Source organism: Geospiza fortis, unplaced genomic scaffold (genome assembly GCF_000277835.1).
Source record: "Geospiza fortis unplaced genomic scaffold, GeoFor_1.0 scaffold192, whole genome shotgun sequence".
NCBI lineage: Eukaryota > Metazoa > Chordata > Aves > Passeriformes > Thraupidae > Geospiza > Geospiza fortis.
In genome coordinates this window covers 2,558,719-2,581,210 of record NW_005054315.1, presented here as the reverse complement: position 1 = coordinate 2,581,210, position 22,492 = coordinate 2,558,719, and the positions used below count along the sequence as shown (strand labels likewise).

The 22,492-nt window shown below is 37.4% G+C and overlaps 1 protein-coding gene across 3 annotated transcripts in view; it reads right to left on the bottom strand.

Annotated features, from left to right (window-relative positions):
- Positions 1 to 22,492, bottom strand: part of ARHGEF7 (Rho guanine nucleotide exchange factor 7) — a 70,620-nt gene that overhangs the window by 38,539 nt on the left and 9,589 nt on the right. For 2 of the 3 annotated variants that reach the window (XM_031056196.1, XM_005419965.3), the window contains exons 5-8: positions 15,717 to 15,805; positions 9,423 to 9,517; positions 9,055 to 9,150; positions 5,043 to 5,165 (exon numbers count right to left, since the gene is read on the bottom strand). In XM_031056196.1, the coding sequence (XP_030912056.1) occupies positions 5,043 to 5,165; positions 9,055 to 9,150; positions 9,423 to 9,517; positions 15,717 to 15,805 (403 nt within the window). Of the gene's footprint in view, positions 1 to 5,042; positions 5,166 to 9,054; positions 9,151 to 9,422; positions 9,518 to 11,951; positions 12,512 to 15,716; positions 15,806 to 22,492 lie in introns of those variants that run through there. The other variant, XM_031056197.1, reaches the window with a different exon arrangement.

Here is a 22,492-nt window from a genome sequence, read left to right as displayed (position 1 = left end):
AGCCCTGCTCAGCAACCCCTCTGCTGCAGCTTTTAATTTCCTAGGGCTACACTTCCCAGCCCAGCTCCTCTCCCAGGGACTGCTGCTCGGCGTATGACATCAGCCTGCATACTTGCAGGCTCAGGGATCCACCAAAGTGGGGGAAGCACAAAGAGTTTTCTGACTCAAGCTGATCTGTATTCCATGCTCCAGTTACTCAGAGTAATTGTCATGTACCAGCTCCACAAATTTTATCCAGACTGCTAGGTCTGTGATGCAAGTGTAGAATATGTTTGGGACATGTTATCTCAGAGAACAGAACAATCTAACAAAATTAATGTTTCAATAAGTAAAGATTTGTGCGTAGCTTTCTTGCTGCTGAGAACTGGTTTGATATGTGCCACTTTGCAAAATAAAAAAAAAAAAAGGCAGGTGTGTGTTAGTAATTTTCAACTGCCTTTTCATCAAATTAAATTTTCTTCTGGTAAGATTTTTCTTCTGTTTTAAAATAAATATACTGCTGTTTAAACAAAGTAAAAAAGTTTAACACCCCACTCTACCCCTCCAAAATTACATACCTGATGCTGGTCATTGGGTCTGTACTGTCCATATTTCCTCAAAAGAATTTTTTGTCCACTAATCAATGAAGCCTGTTACACTTGCTTTTTTAAATTATGTTATCAAAACTCCAGTAAATCCCATACTCAAATATCTTTCCTCTTGTCATTTTTGGATATAGTCCATTGGAAGTCCCAGTCCCAGCTTCTGCCTGCTCTCTTTTTCCTTTTTGCTAGACTTTCTTGTTGCACTGAACTTTGTGGCTTGCGATCTTTTCCAGCTAGGTAACATTTCATGTTCCTGGCACTCCTTATCCTGCTCCAATTACCCATTTCTGTACTTTGTATCCAACTAGGCATTTTAATCTGCAGGACATTCACTCTTTCACACCTTCGGCTGCTCGTTCTGTTACTTCTCTTACTGGAAGGCAAGCGCATGTTTATGATCAGAAGCACACACAGGAACAGCGCTAGTTTGACTCAACTCTACACCCTAAAGGCAGTACTGGTCTCACCAGCAAGCAAAATTATCTCCTAAAATAATACCATCTATTGGAATACCTACCCTTAGATGTGAACTGGGATCTTCAAGCAAAACTAAACCTGATACAAGGGAGCCAAAAAGCTGGGACTGTTGTGGAATAAAGTAAATAAAATAGGGATGGTGCACAGTGGCCCTACAGCCACTCTGAGAGGGGAACATGGAAAATTCTGAGCTCTGCCAGAGCACCACCCAACCATACCTGGCAAACTCCACCTCTTCAGCTCTAGCCAGTGGCTTAAGAGTCAATTACAAGATACAATGACAGATCTCAGGAAAAATCACTTCATCCTTCAAAAACCTTGATTCATTAAGCAGAAGGAATTTAAACTCTGGAAAAAAAAAGTATGCAATAGCTCCAAAACAATTCCTGAGACAAAAATGTATCTACCAAATTTGAAGACAGTACAAAATGGGAGAAATTGTTCTGTACACAAACTTTAACACCTGGATAAAACTTAAAGACATAACTGGAACCAAGAAAAGAATCTGTTCCCAACCTTATCAGAAAGATTTTGTTGTTGCTGTGATTATCAGAGGCAAATACATCTTCAGAAACACAGAGCTCTGGAACCTGAACTCATGTACGGGCTGCATTAGGCTTTATTCCCCTTTCTTCATGTTCACATACGCTCAGGTCTCCAATGACTTTAATAGTCTTTTAATTGTCTGACTATTAATAATTTAACTTAATGAAATGAAAGGTGTTTGTGGCTTTGAATATTTGAACACGATAAATGTCTTACTCTTTAAATAACATAATTGACCCCCTTCATCCCAGACTGTGTATTACATACACATGTACATACATGAACATATATGCACACACAAGCCCTTATTCTGCATTAACTGAATGAAAGCCCCCATGTTGCTGCTGCATATGATCAAGAAGCAAACGACAAAAGATAAAGTGGAAACAGATTTGCATTCATAGTGGATGGCATTTGAAAGAAAGGGAAAAATACGACAGTCACAATGCAACTGAATGCCCCTTTTACATCTCCAACCCCATCCCTAGGGCTGCTATTTAGAACCTACTTCACAAGAATGTAACTCAAAAAGTTTTTCCTCTAGAAGTGCACTGCAATTCTGAGCATATTAATGTCATGTTTTACCTATACATAAACACAGACTTTACAAGGTGCCAACAACATTTTAACAGGTTTTACAACACTGCTTGAAGAGCACCATTGATAGCCCAGAAAATGACATGTAAAACCCCCACTACCAAACCAGACAACTGCTTACAATTTCAATGTAAGTTATCCAATCACTCTGAAGAAAGAATACAGTTAACACTTTAGTCAATTTCCTTAAAGCTTTTTTTAACCAGTGAGTTAAAAAAATAAAAGTAATATATTAAAAAAAATTCAAAATCTGCATCTAGTGCAATTATCTAGATTTTTTTGTTGGTATGGGTTCCCAGAAAAACAAGTATCCTAATAAACTGAGAAGAAAATACTAATTTTGTGATATAAGAATTTGACATTTGCTAGAGGTTTTTCATAAAAAGGCTTTCAGAGGTACAGTAATAGTATATGTGTTCAGTTTATGAATTGCACAGAGCTCATGGCAAGAAATAAATTCTCACTGTCTACAGAAGGTTATGTTCCAAATCAAACTCTTTCAGACAGTTCCTTTTTCTTCTCCAAAATGCTACTGAACAGCACAGATGCTACAAACACGATAATAAAGTCCAAGTATTCCACATACACTTATTTCTTTGCCCTATTTTTGCTAGTATTAAAACACATGGGTTTGGACCCTCTTCTAAAATTGTACTGACAAAACAAGCAACTAACATTGTTTTTCCTTAGAAACCTTAAACCTTGGTATTTTACCCAGTATAAACTGCAGTGTAATTATTTCACCATTACTACAATCATGGCTGTCCTCAAACTTCACAGCAATTTTAAATTTAGGTTTAAAGGGGATTTTTTACACACTTAAAATAATTTCAGCTAAACAGACAAAGAGACAGTTCTGGGTATTTTACATTTCTTCATGCCTCCAACCAGTTTGTTATTTCTCTCTTTGTCTCTGCTCTGAAACAATGTAATTAAGAAGTTTTCCAGCATTCTGAGAGGCAGAGATTCAGAACTGCTTAAAGCCACCTTCTAATTTTTCATGGCAGCTGTCTCAAGCAGAATATTTAGTCAGGCCACTTGCTACCTACAGCAATGTTGAACAACAAAAATTAAGGTAATAGAATAATAAAAGGTGGGTAATTAGAAAGAATAGGATGCAGTTCTGTTGACTCATGCCTAGTAACACAATAGTATTAAACAGAACTGCCCATCTTAGCTCAAGGGAAGAGAAGTTATCTCATACAAACAATATTCCACAACCAAATTACTTAACTCCTCTATCATACTTATATTGTCTCCACCCGGATTTGATGTCAAACTGACTTTAGAGACCTGAAGCTGAATTTTTCTTAGGACATCTTACACAAAAAGAAACATGAAAGAGAAGAAATGCTTCTCTTCTTCATTTGCAGAAGAAACAGTTTTCCTCCCTCACATTTCTATCACCATTTCTCCAAGTTCTGAGATAATCCTTTACAGATATCCCCAGATGTAAAGAAATGTAGATGATCACTTTGCTGTCACATGTCATCTTCTATCTATAGGTTAAATCCCAGACCTCTGGGAAAGAGCATAAAGACTCAAACAAACAAAAGAAATTCTAATCCCAAGAGTATTAAAAACCATTTACAGCAAATGGTACTAAGAGGGTAATTTGAAAGAAAGCAAACACACAGGGATTTCATCAGAGAGGTTTAAAAATATTTTTATCTTGCTGAATTTCAATGACAAAAACTTACCTTCTCTCTGCCTATACTGTAATATGAATTTGCAGCTTGGGGTTTTTCCAGCTGGGGTTGGAATATATTTACGTGTATTATTAACATACATGAAAGTTCAGAGTATTTGGTCACTAGAAGGTTTTTTGTCTTCATAATGTTATGAGTAAAGTTCAGAAGCATACCATAATGTTGCTGTTAAAACAAAATTTGAGTTCCTGAAAGAAGCTAACACTACAGGAAAAAATCTATTGTGATCCTCTTGGTCTTCTGAGTGTTAAGAGTACTCAAAATATCTTTACTTTAGTCCAACACAAGACAAAGAGGAGAGGGGTGTGTGAAGCAAGAAGAACATATATCTTGTGAGAATTTGTCCTATAGCTGACCTCCAAGAAGAAGTCATGGCTCTGTCCTGCACGAAGAAGCAAGCATAAATAGCCCCAAACTAACAGCTGCTTCAGCACAAGGTCATCAGAACACAAGTATATAGCAAAAGCTTGTGAAAGCTGACTATTTTAATCAAATTCTGGCCTCAGTACTTTTCCCTCAAGATGATACAGGGCATCTTCCATGCAAATTCAAGGTCTGTCCCAAAGCTGAGCACCCTACATCATGTTAACTAACCATCCTACTTCTTACAGAAAATAGTAATTTTGTAAACCTCACACTTCTCTCATACCACCCAAAAGCAAAGCTAGGGGTATAATACATTTTGAAGCATACAGAGGCATCTACAGGGCTAAGTTATAATGCACCAACTGTCTAAGGAGCCTAAGTCATGTCAGTTTTGCCATAATTTCACAAACTTGTTTTTATCTCAACATTCTTAAAACAAAGACGACAAGACGACAATCAGTAAAGATTGTTTTACACATTCAGAGTCCAGCATGCATTCTTTCAATGAAAAAAATCTCTCGAATAGTTGATAACACTCTGCCAAAAGTGACAAGCTGTCCTGACCACATGAAACAACTTTGTTTTATGGGGCATTTAGTCTTTTATTTAGAAGTGTAGAGTTTTTTTTCTCAAACAAGTTCTACAACAACAAACATGTCAAAAGAGACATCACAGCTTTACAATTCAAGTGTATATTTGTATTTTCTCAAGTGTATATTTTGCATTTTTGTATCAGACTCAGAAGACCACACAGTTAACCTACCTGTGTTCTGTGAGGACATTTACTGCTGATGGGTGGTTGGCACAGTATGTAAGGTATAAGCTTTTCATTTGTGGCATCAAATTTAGAAAACATCCTCCAACCCTCTGCTGAGCTTCAGGCAACCTAAAAGCAGAGTAATAAAGATAAAAATACTGTAATACCAACCAAACAGAGAAATAAATTAAAGCCCAAAAAAGCAGTGTATATTTGGTTTGGCTGGGGTAGAGTTAATTTTCTTCACAGTGGCTGGTAGGAAGCCATGTTTTGGATTTATGCAATAGCATAAAGGTGACAGAACAGATGAAACTTCTTTTCTACAGAGCAGCTCTCACTGGAAGGACTAAGCCTCTTCAGCAGAAAGTTGTATGGCCAATTGCATAACCCACACTGAAGTTAACCAGAAGATGGGCCACCAGCTTTCATCAGTCCTAGATAACAAACTTATTCCTGACACCTTGTCTAAACCACTGCACATGTGCAAAATGAAATGTTTCAATTTCTCCATGCACTTGCTCTCCTTCCACAAAGGCTGCATAAAATAAATATGCTGAATTTTTGCTTCTTTGCAAGACATGACAGCGGATTCTACTATTGTTGTTAATCTTTTTAACTACTCTTAAAACCAGTACTGCACTCTTCACATCAGCTGTAAAGCTAAATGAGCCCTCACTGAGTACTTGATGTAAATACTGTTAACACAGTCAAAGAGCTTCATTCTAAGATTAGTTCCAACAATTCTTTCTGGAAGAATATTTTTTTTCCTGGAAAAAAAATTTTACAGAAGTCAGTATTTTCTGTTGTTGTCCCAGACATGTACATAAAGTTCCTAAACAGCAATATTAAGCATTTCCCCTTTAAAAAAAGTGAGAGATGTTCCAGTGAACTTCAGTAGGAAATAAACCATTCAGCTTTCCAGGACAAACACTCCTGCAGGCAGGGGATGTTCCCATTCTGATCAAACACAGTCATCTTGTCCCAGTCCTTAGGTTTCCTCACAGCAGTCAAAACTCAAAGTTCCCAAGAAATTCTCCCCCAAATTCCAAAACAGTAAGTCTCCTATTAAGCTGTTCAGTCCCTCTGCACAGTGTGGGAAGTCCACCCAAAATGAAGTAAAAATTGACTGCAGAGGTGTTCCAAATGTGAGTCAGAGGAAACATACTCTCTTATTTGAGAGCAACATTCGCTACAGACACCCAAAAAACAACAGCTGAACGCCCAGCTAACACATCACACCAGACACACTCAGGTCACAGAATCAACACTCCTTATATCAAAGGCTAGGGCTCGTATTTTAAGCCTGCATCTTTTATTTTTAAGAAGTTTAGATTGTGCAGTCAATAGAGTGGCTGCTTTTGCAGGTGTTTAGGGGAAAACCAAGCATACTGAGGGAATGCTATTCTTACAGCCTTGCCAAGCAGCATTTCCTGCCAAGCAGCTGGCCCCCTTTAATAAATCTAGCATGAGCTAATAATACATTCTTCGAGTAATAGATGCAGCCAAAGTCTCAAACTCTGAAGACATACTCAAGGCATATAACTCAGTATTAAATAGCAAGAGGCTCCAATAAACAGTTGCTAAAAATGGTTAAATTCCCATTTCATACTATAGTGATGGGGGTGGAGGGTGAATTATGGCTGTTTGCACCAAGCAGACATCTGTGTCTTCTCAGTCTGCTGTTCTTTTAGCAGAATCAAAGACTGGCATTATTCTCTTTCACATGTTGCACATGCATTGCCACTTTATACAGCACATTCTTTGTTGAATTAAAATAATTAATAGACTTTGTAAGGGGATGGTAACTCATCCCCTTTAACTTTTCTAATCCATGCATTTTAGTTGCAAGTGCTCTACTATTTTCAGCAGATAAACTGAAACTTTCTATAAACTATCTATAAACTATCTATATCTCCTTAACCTGCTGAAAAAAAATCAACAATTTAATGCCTATCACATCATATAAACCTTTTAGTAATTAATGTGCTCCATAAAGACCATTATTTTACAGTTTACTCTGAAGTTATCATCCCAACATTATTCTCATATTTAATACTTTCATTAAAAAGGAATCACATATAAATATTTACAGATATATTTAAGTTATACCAATTTCAGTTAAAAAAGGCCAGATGCATGTTTTAATTCCATTTGCAAATGTAAAGGAACCATAACAAACAGGAGGACGCTGTATGCTCAAGTTAATGTGCTATGATGAAAATTAAACTGAAAATACAACTCAGCATGATGAGCATATTTATGAAATGAAAATAAGACAAAATGTTTGCAATAACGCTTCAGTAACTCCAGGGCATCACTTTCTCTGCCCACCTACTAGTACCCAGTATGTTCCTCTAGTTTTTTATATAGCAACATTTCACTTAGCAGAAAGAAGAAATAAAGGACATTATGAAAAGGTGCTTTAAAACAGTTTAAGCCAAGCAGAGTTATTAATTAAGTTTTCTGAGCTTGAAGCTCCATTATATCATCACTTTAACTTACATTGCAGGTCAATATGAAGTTTGTATTAATATTTGTTTAAATGTATATTACAAAGGTATATACAAAGGTGTATATATATACTCTGGTCCTCTCATTTTTAAGACCTCCTTAAAAGAAGTTTTAAAAGATGACAGTCTGTTCCATGCAAAGTATTTCATTTCACTAATTTCTGATACAAAGTAACAAAATCATGGTAGCAAGCAAAGGAGACAACAAAAAAAGGAAACATTTGAGTATGTCAACAAATGGACACTTTCAGAGATTTAGACATTTAATTGATCAAGTCAAACTTGCCAGAATGACTATCCTTCGTTCTCACAGCATCAGACAGACCATTTCAAGAAGGGTCTACTTCAAGAATACACACCATCCTCCCTTCCCCTCTCTCTGGTCTGAGTTACCTAGAGCCAGGAGGGAAGGACAGAAGGCAGGTGGTGGGAGGGCATGGGCCCTCAAGTCAGCAACAGTACCAGGAATATGTTACTGCCTAATGGAGATGCAATTTATCCTTTGTCATGACAAAGCTGCTTCTTCATACAGAGCAGCTCAGAGAGAGGAGGGAGAGGTCCAAACAACATATACTGAGGTGATCCAAAGCTCACTGTTACCAAAAGAGGTATTTTCTTCTCCATCCAAGACATTAATTTGTTCTCACAGCAAACGGAAACTTGTTAAGCCCTCAGTAGCACTTCAAATTACTAACTTGGCAGAAACCAAGAAAATTTGTATTAGGAAGTTGCCTTAGCTCCCCATGTGGTCAGACAAAACTAGAATATAGGCAAAGAAAATGACACAACAGAGGTAATGAATGTAAATTACACTTTCAATGGAGTTTCAGAAAATTGTTAGGACAATCCAAGGCAGTATGGTCACCTTCTTTCTTACACGCCCAAGTACTGTGGTAACAAGCTGAAAAATACCAAGTTACCACTAAATTATGGAAGGAGAACTAGTGTCTTTATGCCCTTCTTTCTGTGTTCCATGCTTTCTATATGGTGCAGGACAAGCACTGAGGGTTTTTTTTTAATTCAGGTTGCTCTTTCTGCCTATCCTGCACACCTCTCCCAGCACACTTGGATGACCAGTTTTGCTCAGGCCAGAAGAATACCAAGTACAAGCATTCTCATACAGTGTCCTTCATCCAATTCACTTACCTCCTTCTCCATTGTTCCACTATCACATAAGGTTGCTCCATGCTTTCTTTCTTTCTCTTACTTTGAAGAAACTATTTTAAATTCATGCCCCCAAAACCAAAACCACCACTTTCCTACTGGTATGCACTTGCATCACGAAAATCCAAAACTTCTTTTAAATGACATCAAAATTTCTATCTTTTCAATTACAACATGTATCTGTACAATCAATCAATACATTCTCCAAACATCTATTACTGTGCTGCTCTGGCAACAACTCTTGAAGGAAAAAAAATCTATACCAAACAAAACATGCAACAAGTAAAGTAATAGAAGAGATTTGCATATTAGCATTTACTCTGTCCAGTATGCATGATACTTACTTGGTGCATTCTTCTAAAGACTGTACAAGCATTTGCTGGAAAGAACTTATTTCTTCCAGGTTTCCCATTAAGTAAGAAGTATTTGTCAAGGTTAACCTGGAGTCAAAGCAAATAAAACATGTTTAGGTTTGCAGCTATTGACTAACTGTGCATTAATACTATCTATTGCATTAAAAGAAAATCCTTACTGGTTCTTAGATCAAGGACCAGACTGTTTCGGTCAGCAAGCAAGCTGAATAAAAGCAATCCCTGCCTCAAGAATCACACAGTTCACAGAGCTAAATTCACACTGACATCCACATTTTGACCATGTTAACCCTCCCCAGTACATGAGATCTCAATTCAAAACACAGGACAAACTCACATACTTTTCACTGGCTTGTAATGGTCGCAGGTAGTTTGAAAGCATTGTTTGTAGCTCCTTAGCATATTCATTTTCTGTTTCTAATATATTTTGTAGCACCTACAATAAATGACAATTGCTAATTGGTACTTTTTAAGATATATCAATACCAGTTTTAAAGCATACTAAAATTTATTTAGCATGAGAAAAACTTAAATGAGAGTTCCTATTTTAAAAATGCAAATATTAGCAAATATTGAATACTATACATCTATGAAATTCACAGGAGAAAAACAAACACACTACACCAGATAAGCCATCATTTAGCTATATACAAAAAATGCTAAGTTTGCAGGATTGTCACTAGATTTTGCTGCAAAATTTGAGTTACACAGAGTTTTCCTCCAAAGCCAGGGGTAATTATTCCCCCTATGTACTTCAGAACAGTCACAGATCATCAGAGGATGGTAAAGCACAATAGAAGTTGCAAGAGAAATGAACAGTGTCATTTTCTCAGTCTCGAGTACAACACATTGTGACTAACGTTGCTAGTGGACTGTTCAGATGCACTAAATAACCTGCTAGAACACCTGAATATTAACACATTTACAAAGATCAAGTAATTTCCAACTTCACTTACCAATACATTTAGCACTATTACATTATTTTTAACAGTGCTGCCTAACCTTACACTATCATGGAGTAGTGTAAGGTACTTGCACTACTATGGGAGTACACTACCATAAGAAAAGTACAATAGACTGATGCAAAGCCAGGTAATTATAAAATACAGCACACACACTTGGGTTTTGGTTGAATATAAATCAAACAAGTAGAATAAGCCCAAGTATGTACAGGAAAACATTTTACTGGGCCATTTCTTGGGAGCCTGCTTCAGGACATCCTCCAATATAATCATATCAGGTTCTACTGTGCTTTTAGAAGGCAACTTATTTTTTGCCTCCAAAAGTTATTTAGCAAGAGAATCATCAGAATTAAATGCAATTTAGTGAACAGAGCTGAACTTCAAAAACTTACTGCTAGTCAGTGGTCACAAGCTGCAGCACAAACTTCATTTTGTTACATGCCATATTTGCCAAGCCTACAGTAATATCTCATTTCAGCATTTATAGGAACGACTGTAATTGAGTGCATTATTCACTGTTGTAGTCAATACTCTTTCTTAGGAAATAAAAAAAGCCATTCATTCCTAAATGCAAACCTGATGAAATAACTTTAAATAGTTCAGTATGTCAATGAAGAATTCACTGTTCCTTTCATTGGTGTCACTGATTCTGCTTATTCCTTGAATGCTTCTATTCATTTGGGGAGAGAGAGAGAGAAACCATTTTTGAGTCCATTATTTTGTTGCTAGTCTGAATCTTGAACTGAAGATTAAAATGTCTCCATTCTCTGCTAAACACTGTGACAGAAGAATGTCACAGGGAAAGTTATGGCTACTAACTTGGAAATTACAGCATAAAGTACAATATGGGCACACAAATTTTTAAAAAGCTAAGAGGGTTTTTTGACCCCTTAGACTAGGGAAATAAAATATCTCTGCCAATCATAGCACTAACTAACTCCATATTCTCTTTTATATATATAAAGCAAAGAAAGCAAATAGTTCAAATGCAAATATAAAAGTACTTGGCATCCATGAGGTTCAAAACTAAGTGCAAAACCAATATTTTTCAATATGGTTTTTCCAACAAAAATCTCCCAGCCCAAAGTCATTACACTGGCAGGAAAAATTAGTAGGGAAAAGGAGACTGAAAGCCAGGGACAAAACCACAGTGTCCTGATGAAGACCCAAACAGTATTAAAATATGCTGAAAGATAAAAATCAACAAATTTGCTAAAGATCTTGAAAGACTGCAGCACTATCCCATTTTCTCAAAGACGGCTTCCATTCTATGCTATAAACAGCTGTCTGAAAAGTTTGAAATAAAACTAGTTTCATGTTGGACACACTTCATTATTTTCCTTGTGCTGGTTTGGATTTTTCTTTGAGGATTTTCTTCACCATATGGAGAACATGGGATTAGAGAAAAAAGACTTAAGGGCAGGGGAAGGTAATAACAAGAAAGCTTAAAAACAAGAATTAGTAACATGACAATTAGTGGAAAAAGGAAAATGAATGCCACTGTAAATACAACTATGCTACAAAACCTGTGCAGATGCACTCACATATCTTTTTATTCTAGTAATTCACAATGTTACACAATACTTGAGATATACACAGTTTCAACAGTCTTCAAAACATATTAAATCTATTACCCTTTCTTTTAAACAAGTACAGTTTTCACTGCATACAATTTTTTTTCTTTGAATACATTTTTTAAAGAATAACCTTGCTTACATAGCTCTAAAACAATTTCTGTGATATCTTGCATTCTTCCAGCTTGACTTACCTACCTCACTGAGAAGCTGTGAGGATTATTGGACTGTGCTTTGAAGTGACAAGTAGTCATTACTGCAACTCAGTGTTTTGGCACCAGAAATCCCTTACATTCCTCACATCCACATCTCTTCCACATGATCTGATAATCACCTTTCTTCCCTTTCCTGCTCTCTGAGCACTCTGGCTGCTGCAGGACCCCATGAGAGCTCCCAGACCTCGTTTCCACAGCTCCACCACAACATTTGCAGGATCCGCCCGGGTACGACAGAGCAGCACTGCAGCCCTTGCAGCCCGTCACTGATGAATGGCAGGCACACACAGCTGAGCTCACACAGCACCAGCTCTCCCAAGCACATGGCATACAAAATTCAACATGGTTAACAGCTCTGTCACACAAAACCTCAGCCTTTTCCCTACCACCCAAAAATGGGTTTACAATTACCTACACGAAGATGATTACCTTCCAAGCCAGTGGGAGAAAAGGCAGAGTTCAGAGATACACTTGGGCATGATCCTATAGCACACTGACATTTTATCACAGTAGTATGGCACTTAACCAAAATATCACAAAGTTGAGTAAAATTGTGATCAGTATGTCATTTTCCTGGTTCACAAGAATTTGCTGAACTCCTTAAAACAGGCACTTGAGAGGGGCATTGTAAAGCACTGCACAAGGATACCATACGAGGGCCCTCAAAAACTTATATGAACTTCAGTAGACAACCTGATTCAACTTTAAAGTGTGACCTCAAAAGGAGTGATTATTTTCTACTACTTTTCAAACACTTAAAAGGAAACAAGGTTATCCAAATACTCTTAACTGTGGAGAAATTAGCCCATTCCTTCACCTGCTTTTAGAACAGCTACCTAATCTCAAAGCAACTGTAAATGGAGAGAACCTGATTTTATTCTGGATACAGAGTTACAAACTCTCAAGGGATCTGAAGCAAAAATAAAACAGAGTAACGCCTGCTCTGTCTTCAGGGAATAACATGCAACAATACACCCACTTCTTCAGTAATAGGCTACTAAATTACTTCTACATGGAAAATGCTCCATCACAAGTCTGGTTCATATTACACACTACTATAGACTTGTACCATTTCATGGACGACAAAACCTCAGCATTCTCTACTAACCTGAATTCCTGAGCCAGGCCAAATGTACATACATAACAAATGTGTCTTCTCAGCAACATGAAGTGCAAGGAGCAATAATTAAGCACACTGAGACTAGAAGCATGTGATTTGTCTCACAAACTCCAGACGGAGCTGTGAATCCACAGAAATAAAGAACACGCTTAAAGGGGGCAAAGAGAAGAGGAAACTGGTGAAAGCAGTCTCCTCTTCACATTATGTATTTTCCCTTAGCCTGTCCCAGTCCTCCTCCCTGAAAGGGAGCCTCTCCTATCACTTTCTGAACAGCCTTTTGATTTTGTCTCAGTCCAAAAAATGTATCCTCAAGTGCTGCCTGCACAAAACCTTCCCCAGGGTAAACAGCAATAAATAACTGTGATGACTATAGAGACTCAGCACATCCACATGTGGGGACAGCCAACAACCCAAAAATAGTACATAGTCCCAGAGTACCAGTCTCAAGTCTAGCTTAGTAGCCAAGAAAACCTTAAACACAGATTTTAACATTTACTCCTTCATTCTAGCTACATCCTTTCAGCTACCAGTTGCCAAAAGCTTTTTTAGAGATCTTCTGCTTTTTCCTCAACTTTATTATCAGTACAGACTGATGACATATAGCACAGGGAAGTCCCATGTCTGCAGCTTAGATATTAAGACAGAACAAAAACTCAACTCAGAATTTTGCTTTAGTGAATGGCTTTGCTGTTTGTCTTATCTACATGCAAAACATGCAAAATCTTACATATTTAATAGAAATTGAAAATATTCTACAGGTATTTTGCCATCAGAAGCACAAAACGTATCTCAAGAAAATCTAAATGTCACCACGTCTAATTTAGATTTCAGACATAGCAATACAGTCTTACTTCTCTGAAACAATGGGCAAGGTACAGCACAACCTCTCATTTTCTGAACCAGAAGAATAACGTATCTCAAGAAAATCTAAATGTCAACATGTCTAATTTAGGTTTCAGACATAGCAGTACAGTCTTCTCTGAAACAATGGGCAAGGTACGGCACAGCCTCTCATTTTCTAAACCAGAAGAATAAAATGGTGACTTAAAAAAAAAAAAAAGTAGGGTCATTTACCACACTGTGGAAAAATGTGAAAATGACAATTATCCAATTCATTGCAGACAGACTTAAGGTCACCACTCTAGGGTCAGGGCTGTGATTTACAACATATTTGTATATTATTATGAACTGGTCCTTTTCACTCCCTACAATGTCATCAACAGTTATTAAGTAATTAGCAGTCAAAACAGTTGGCATCTCATTACATCAGGTTAACTGTACCAAGAAAGTTGCACCTGAGCAAGATATAAAATAAACTAATCCTAAGAGTAGTATATGATGGTCACTAGGGTTTGGGACCCTAGCGGCCATCATATAACTTTTTTGGCTTTTTGTTTGTTTTTTAATTAAACTACTTTAAAAGACAACCACAGCTGTATTTTCCAAAGTATAGCCTCCACAATTAGAAAAGGTTATCCAGGGAACAATTATAAAAATCACACAAACCAAAGGTGATATTTCAAAATTGTACGGTATAACTTAGGTGCCTGAACAAATTCAACATTTACTTTCTCTTATTTTCACTTAAGTACACTTTCATCTCTCAAATTTGAATCCACACACTACAATAACTTAAAAAGAAAAATCGCTATAAAGAGATACAGCGAAAACAAAAATAAATGAAATCAATCCGCTATTTTGTCACTGGATATACCACAGCAAGATCTTTACTTCTTGCAGTTTGAGGGAAGGGTGTGCCTGCATGGATACTTTCCATTGTGACCAGCAGTTATGGGATACAGTAGCCAAAGAACTGCAGCCCTCCTCTCACCACAGAATTGCAGCTACTGACAGAGGCAGGAGCAGAGCCAGATGGAGGAGCAGGAGGTTGCCTCACAGCTTTCAATTAAGGACCACAGACAAAACACCTCTGCTCTTCCAGGTGCTATTCAAGCCACAGCCATACAAGACAAAAAAAGAAAATTATGCCTTATGATCTTTCTTAAAAATTGACATAGAAATTAAAACCCATTTCAGCTGCTTGGAAGAAAAGAGAAAGAAAGGTTGTGGATTGGTTTTACACCAGCAGGGAGCAGTGCTTAACAAAAACAGTAGGATGCTTTTTTGCTTCCCAGTATCTCCTCAATAAATAAATGATTCTCAACATGGTTACAACACACTTAGAGTTGCTTACATGCAACCTAGTGTCTGAGTACTAGATTAAGAATTCCTGGGGGTGTGCTAAAGGCTCACTCTGCCTGTACTGCCTTGGTGTGAAATCTATGCACAGTATAAAGGAGAGGTTCCTTAGATTAACAACAGATTTACAAGCATCAATACAAAGGAAGCAAATTGAAAATTTCGAAACAGTCAACAAAAAGGACAAAAGTATACTTAATTAGTTTAACATAACAGAATTTCAGTAATTCATGGAGATTGGGGAACGTTGATATCACGTGTGGGGTATGGGAGAAAAAAAGGAAATTAACAACTAGCAAAACATGAGCCTAATATTACATTAATGACAATCATTAACTTATTTTAGACTATAATTTTTGCACCATGTTTAAGAATCCACATATGTGATATTCTATTAAACTAATAATGATCTTGTTTGTATGAGAATCCACCAATACCTTTATTTAGTTTTGGCACTTCCTGACAAGACTGCCTTGTTGGGTTTTTTTTTGCAGATAAGAGCATTTAGTTAAATGACATTCTACTGTATATAACAGCTCACATGGAAGAAAAAATGATCACTTACCACATTGTAGTAACTTTTGTTAATTGCAGATGTATCAAAGCCTTTAGGTGGACTCTTCAATGTACCTGATTTCGGGGAGACTGGTTTTTCTGAAATAAAAGATATTTTGGGGTCAATGGGGTGCAATTTCACAGCTCAACACTAGAGGTCAAACAAAGTGCTTTAAAATATTTATCAAGATCCAGTGAAAATGGTGCTTCACTGAGAAACATACATAATTGTACTTGAAATCATTGGCAAAGAATCTGTATGTTCACAAGGAATGAAACTCCAGATTCATTGAAGGCAAGCAGAAAAACTGCCATTCTTTTTCCTGGAACCAGAAAGGCAGTTAATAAAATTTGTGTTTCCAAATTTATTTTTTAAAAACAAGATGTTGTCATAGACTGCAATTAAAAAAAAAAAACAAAGAAAAAAATCAGTAACAGGCATTTCCAAACCATATACACACTTTCAAACAAAAGTAGTATTAAGTTTCAATATTGATTTAATGAACTCTGTGAAAGCAAGTGACCAATCGAAAGCTGAACACTCCAGAAGTGAGACATTACACTCAGTCTCAAAACAGAGATTCAAAACACTATACTAGTGAAGTGACTTACCTTATGCCCAGAAAATCATCTTTTAAAACAAATTATATTTTGCTATTAATGAAGTACAGAATAAAAATGTTTATGCACTTGAGAACAGGGTGCTTCATAAAAATAAATCCTTCCTATAACCCATAGGGAATCTATCCCTCAGTAATGCATGCTCTTCCTAGAAGGACAACATTAATCTGCAACAAAATCAAAACAACAGTCCTGAGAGTCACCCAAGTGCTGGCCCAGATAAGAGAGACAGAGAAAACACACTCCCCTAAAGCCTTGCCTCCCACCACTACCACTCCTCTAAGTCAATTACAGAGGAGCAAACATGAGGTGATAGAAAATCAAAAGCAACATGCTGCATGCTGCAGAAACAGCAAGTAAGATTTGCAGCATCTCTTTTTGATCTCTCACACTTGACTGTGCACTCAACCAACTGAGAATGCTTGTGAGACTGTTTATCAGGACATTTTAGTGTTTTGGTTTGGTTTTTTCTGTATTTTTGTTAAATAATCAGGCTTCTCTAAGATGCAAATGTCAAATAAGCATTTAAGTAATTTGCATCCAAGCTATAAAACAGCAAACTGTCAAATGAACTGCCCCAAACAAAACCAGAGAAGCATCACCAAAATGTACCTACTGAAGGCTCTACCTTTATTTTAAAAGCAAGCTCCTGTTTCAAACACATTTTAATAAAGATATATGAATAATTTAAGTCTGGTTTACCTGATACCTCAGGCTAAGAATAAATTATGCAAGTCTCAAACACCTCTCCAGGAGAAGCCCAGTCAGCCAAGCTAAGGGCCAGCTATGGAAAATTCCCACGGACAGCAGAGCTGACCAGGGAAGCACCATCATAAGCAGAACACTCCCTGTGGTACCAGCCTCTCCTGAGCAATTTAGGGCTTCTTCAGGCTGCCAGCTGCAGCCCATGGATGATGCCAGCTCAAGCAAGCTGACTCCAGGCGCAGATCACCCTTTCATCTCCAGTACCAGGACAGCCTGGCAGCCCAGAGGCTTTAACTAACAGCCCACAAAGAGCAGCTCAGTCCCCATAAGCACACAAATGCAAGCATCTTTAAGGGGATTTGCTCTGTATTGCAGTGGAACTCCCCTCAAAGAAGCTAATCTAAAAATAAAATAGTCTTAAAACTGCCAAACATGTGCAAAGAAAAAAACCATTCTCCTTACCACATTCAGGGATGACAGTAAAACCCTTTTGGTTAATATCCCCTGCCTACCCAGCCCACATCAGATCTAAGCTGACACACAGCACAAAAACTGTTAGAGCCAGCAGTTATCCAGCTGGGAACACTGGTGCTCTCAGCCACCAGCCCTGCAATGCATATGTGCTCTGCTATACAGCCAAGTAATTCCAAATGACAGGACTCCTCCCACCCCCTCAGAACCAAGCTGTAAACTGAAGCAGATTTGCCATCAAACACTCAGTGTGAAAAGACCTAAAATCACCTCATATGTATGGCTACTCATTTATGTATTCATCTATCATGCTTCTCTATATGGGACAATTAAAATTCTTTTCTTTGTACTGAATGATGAAATGATGTCATTCCCACAAACGTGGTAATTTGCTTTTACTCTCTGCGGAAGCTCTTGAACTTATCCTACAATTTATAGTGACTTTCAGGTTCACTAAATACCTCAAGGTTTATTATCATGTGCCAAAAAGCATGAAAGGAGAAACCAGAGTTATTTAAGGATAAAAGTAAATACTTGTCACAAAATTTATCATAATACAGATGTCTTGAAATGGGGAACAAGAGTTATTTAAGGATAAAGGTAAATACTTGTCATTGAATTTATCATAATACAGATGGCTGACCATTGTTAAGCTGGCTGATCATAGAATTCTGGTTCTTTGTTATTTCAAAGGGTGCAAAAATACCTCTGCACTTAAGCTGCTGAAGAAAGTGGGAAGTTTTTTTGCTGAAACATACAGAGTCATTTATATTGCCAGCTGTTCAGCTGATTCAGTTATCCATCAGAGACACTCACATGTTCAAATTCAGATTTAAAGACAGGACCAAAAAAAAGAATCACACATTCATATAATTTTGCCTGAACAGTCATAATCAACATTTAGCTTTTAAAATGTAAAGGCCATTTCTATTGCAGAAACACAGAATCAGACACAGCAAATTAGTCCATCTGTCTATCATGTCTGGTATTCTGCCTCCAAGCAGTGCCTTGCTTCATAATGAGGAATAAGAAACAGTCTTGCTGCAATTAGCTTATTGCACAATGCATTACAGAGAAGAAAATCCTGATCTTGAACATAAGAAATAATTTTATTTGTTTATGCTAAGTTAAGTGTCATTTGTTATCCTTGGTAATAGAATATTAGAGTATTTTGCAAACAGAGCATATTTCATTCATCATTTCAAGGAGATACTACCCCTATTTAGCACACTATATCTATGAAGTCCATAGGTTTTTGAAACATCAGCAAAACCCTGGCACCTTGCCCACTCCACAGTGGCTCTATTTCTCAAAGCTCTGGAAGAGACTGACCTGAGCCAGACACCAGCTTTTCCCACACAGAAGATTTCTGCATCTCCCTACTTTTCTCCAGCCACAATGTGCATCCCTTATAGTAACACTGGAAGCACAGTGAAAATGGCTCAGTGTATGATCAAATCCAAAGCTGGCAGGCATCTGCTCAAGTACAGGAAGAGATGGTATCCTGCTGGTGACTGAAACCAAGAGCTAAGTTCCCACTGTCCATCTCTCTTGTGATCAAAGCATCACATTCAAATGCCCTCAGTCAGACTTGATAATGCATTGTCTAGTGGCAAACCAGATGGACTTCACTGAACAGATCATCTTTGGGTGAGAGAATGAGGGTAGCACAGGCTTTTAACATTACTTTTCCAGCAAATAATTATCCTCAGTGGAAGCAACTGCTTTTATAACCTTCCCCCCTAAGTGGTATAAGATGTCACAAACTCCCTTAAAATGAAGTTATTTAATTCTTTACAAATGTCTATTTATTGGCTGTAAAAAGACAATTTACTCAATCCTTCCCAATACTCGTTTCTTTCTATTTTAGCTTACATGCCTTCAAATTACCTGACATTCCCACATTCTCTCTCTCCTGGCATGTCTTCAGTTTATGCCATTTTCATTTTAATGCAATACTCTACTTTGTGCTACTCCACAGACAATTTATTCCCTTCAGAACATACTTTACTAAAGCACTTTGACCCTGCTGCTGCAAGAACACCCCTGAATGTTTCTGCGATTCCTGTGCCGTGGTGTGTGATCTAGATTAAAAGATCCAATTTGGGTTATTTCATCCCATATTAGGGGAGGAAAGATGTGTCAACAAGAACACCAAAAGCTGTGTGGTCCCTATCAGCAAAGTGCTACAAGCAAGCTCCTTTTTCCTAGACTAATCAGTTCAAGTCCAGCATCAGGAGGGCAGACCTAAACCTGCACCCAGTTCTCAGGAGGGCTCAGGCACTGCCACAGAGCTCCACTCTGCAATACAGACAACACCAACACTCTGCCCCAACAGCATTCACTGGTGACAACCTCTATGTTATTGATGTCTGTAGAGTTACACTTGACAAGAGAAAACAATACTCCTCTGAGTGTACATGGCTGGGGAGAGAAAAACTAACATTCTTCATGGGGTTTTAGCTATTTTTTCCTTTGCTTTTTTTTATCAAAGCCAAAAGTGTAATTTCTCCTTCCCTCACACACCACAGGATGGAAGCAGCTGACACTCTACTTCTCCACTATATTCTGACCTTTTCCCCACACTGATTTTGTTTTTTTTAACATCCAACTAAAAGAAACACTATCACTGTAATTTGCACTGGGCCTGATACCAATAACTGTCAAGAAAGCACAACGGAGGCTTGGGCAGTAACAATACATTAATTTCTGCAAAGAATTAGAATAAACTTTGTGACATATCAAATGTAGTTTGTACAAAGCTGTATTCCCTTCCATGTAATCTCATGCCATTTAAAGGGATTATGCTTGGACACAACTCAGTAATGGACCATGTGTTTTGCTGTTTTGTTTTTTTTAATCTGATTAACATCTGACAGTAGCTAAGCAAGTGCATCCCATTCTGGCTAACCACCCTTCTTTTCATTGCAAGCAAACCCTCAAAACTAGGTCTCCAAATCTCTAAGTACTGTGTGAGACAGAAGCAGCACTGTAAGAGACAAGGCTCCACCTACACCTTCACCTCTTCCTGTTCCATTTTATGTAAGCAAAAACAACCTCAATAAGGCCACACTGTCAAGTATCTTAGCAAGTTTACACATTATTTTCTACCCTCTGTCACATGTAATAGTAGAGCAGGATAAAACCAAAATCCTTTCATTTCAAAGTATTTCCCGACTAGAGATCAAAGAAAATTTAAAAACATAAGATGTTAGAGGGTTTGAAAATAGAAATGAAAACACAGGGAGGAGTGAGAGAGAAATGAACCCTTTCTTCTGAAGTTCACAGTGCAAGCATGCACCTGAATAGAAAACAGTATTTTTTTTTACATATTTGATCATAACTATCACAACTTTAAACAAATCCTCTTTTTCTCCTTGGGTCAGGGATGGGGACAGAATAAATACACACTAAAAAGCAAAACAAAAACAGTTTTCAATCTAAACCAAACTTATTTTCCCCCAAAATAGTCATTGTCCAGCCTACGAAAATGAAATGCTGTGCTTTGCTCAACAATCTCAGCATGTGTCCTACAACCATTTGTAGCTCACCTCATTAGCACTGTGTGCTAACTCTGATCACCCAGGCACAGCTAAACAAACAAGTTACAGCCATGGCACAACCACTGTGAGATACCTTATCAAGGGATATTCTCTGCTGGTGTAATTTATGTAATGCAGCTTACTTTTCTTCTAAACACTTCAATAAATCAATGTGGGTAAAGGTAGTTCCATTGCCACACATCTCTTTCTTCCCTTCCTTGGATATATAGCTTCAGAGCCACTGTAGAAGCTAAGATTACATATCTACAGGTTTTTTTACACTAGAGGATTTTAATTTAGAACAAAAGTCCATTTATCTAAACATCTAATGCCTATGAAGTTTGTGAGAATTAAAACAAACACACATGCATAAAAAACTTCACTAATTTCATCTTTTACTCAATTTGCAGAAGTCAGGTTACATTAGACTGAGGGGATTTAATTTAGTGAAACCCAGGAGATTATTTAGTCATGTCCTGGGAACTCTCCATAGAATGCATCATCCTATACAGAATTTCTAAGTATTTACAGTATTTTCAGCTACATTTCAGAGAAGAAAGAAGTCTAGAGTTATACTACCAATGCCATTTTACAGAGTATGTTGAAAACAAATAAGATGTCCAGGATGAGCATTTTTTTCAGAGAGACCTTAATCAAGAGCATGAATTTCAAAAATGCTATCTGGATCTTTTTTAAAATCAATCTATTGTAACACTGATAGAAAACACATTTTGAATTTGAGCTAGCAAGGCTGCAAGTTCTCCTAACCACTTTTAAAATACGTAAGGCAAAAAAGAGCACTTTCATATTTCAACCTCATGCTTGAGGCATAAAGGCACTTAAAATACTTCTGAATTAGGGAAATCCTGAAGTGAGATGTATATATAGTTACTAGGAAATAAAGAAAAGCAGGCAGTGTAAGATTATCAACTCAAGAAATGCCAACTCTCCTAAAGAAGACAAACTAAGAGCAGGGACACAGGAAGGCAACAGAAATTACATTTAACTTAGATGAAGCTTCCCACGAACACCCAACCTATTCAAACAACTTCAGAGCTTTGTAACAAACAGCATTACATCCTTGTTTCCACAAGGACAGCAGAACAAAGAAAGTCCAGCAGCAGGACAGTGACAATGCATTTGGATACAGAAGGGAGGAGAATTCCAGAAAAGCCCTCTCTCTAGGATCTTCAACAATATCCACAAAGCAAAACTTAGTTGAGAATAGAAATGGTCATAACAAGTTTCATGGAAACAAGCAATAAAAGAAACAGTGCAGCAAAATTACAACAGACTTGAAGTAAGAAGAATTCAGTAAACTTAAAAATATGGATTAAAAAAGAAGTCTCACTGGTAACAACACGAGCAGAAAAGGCTACGAGTATAATTCCTTTAAAAGTTAGTGGTATGTCAAAGAAAGACCAGAAAAACTGGATGCTAACTGACA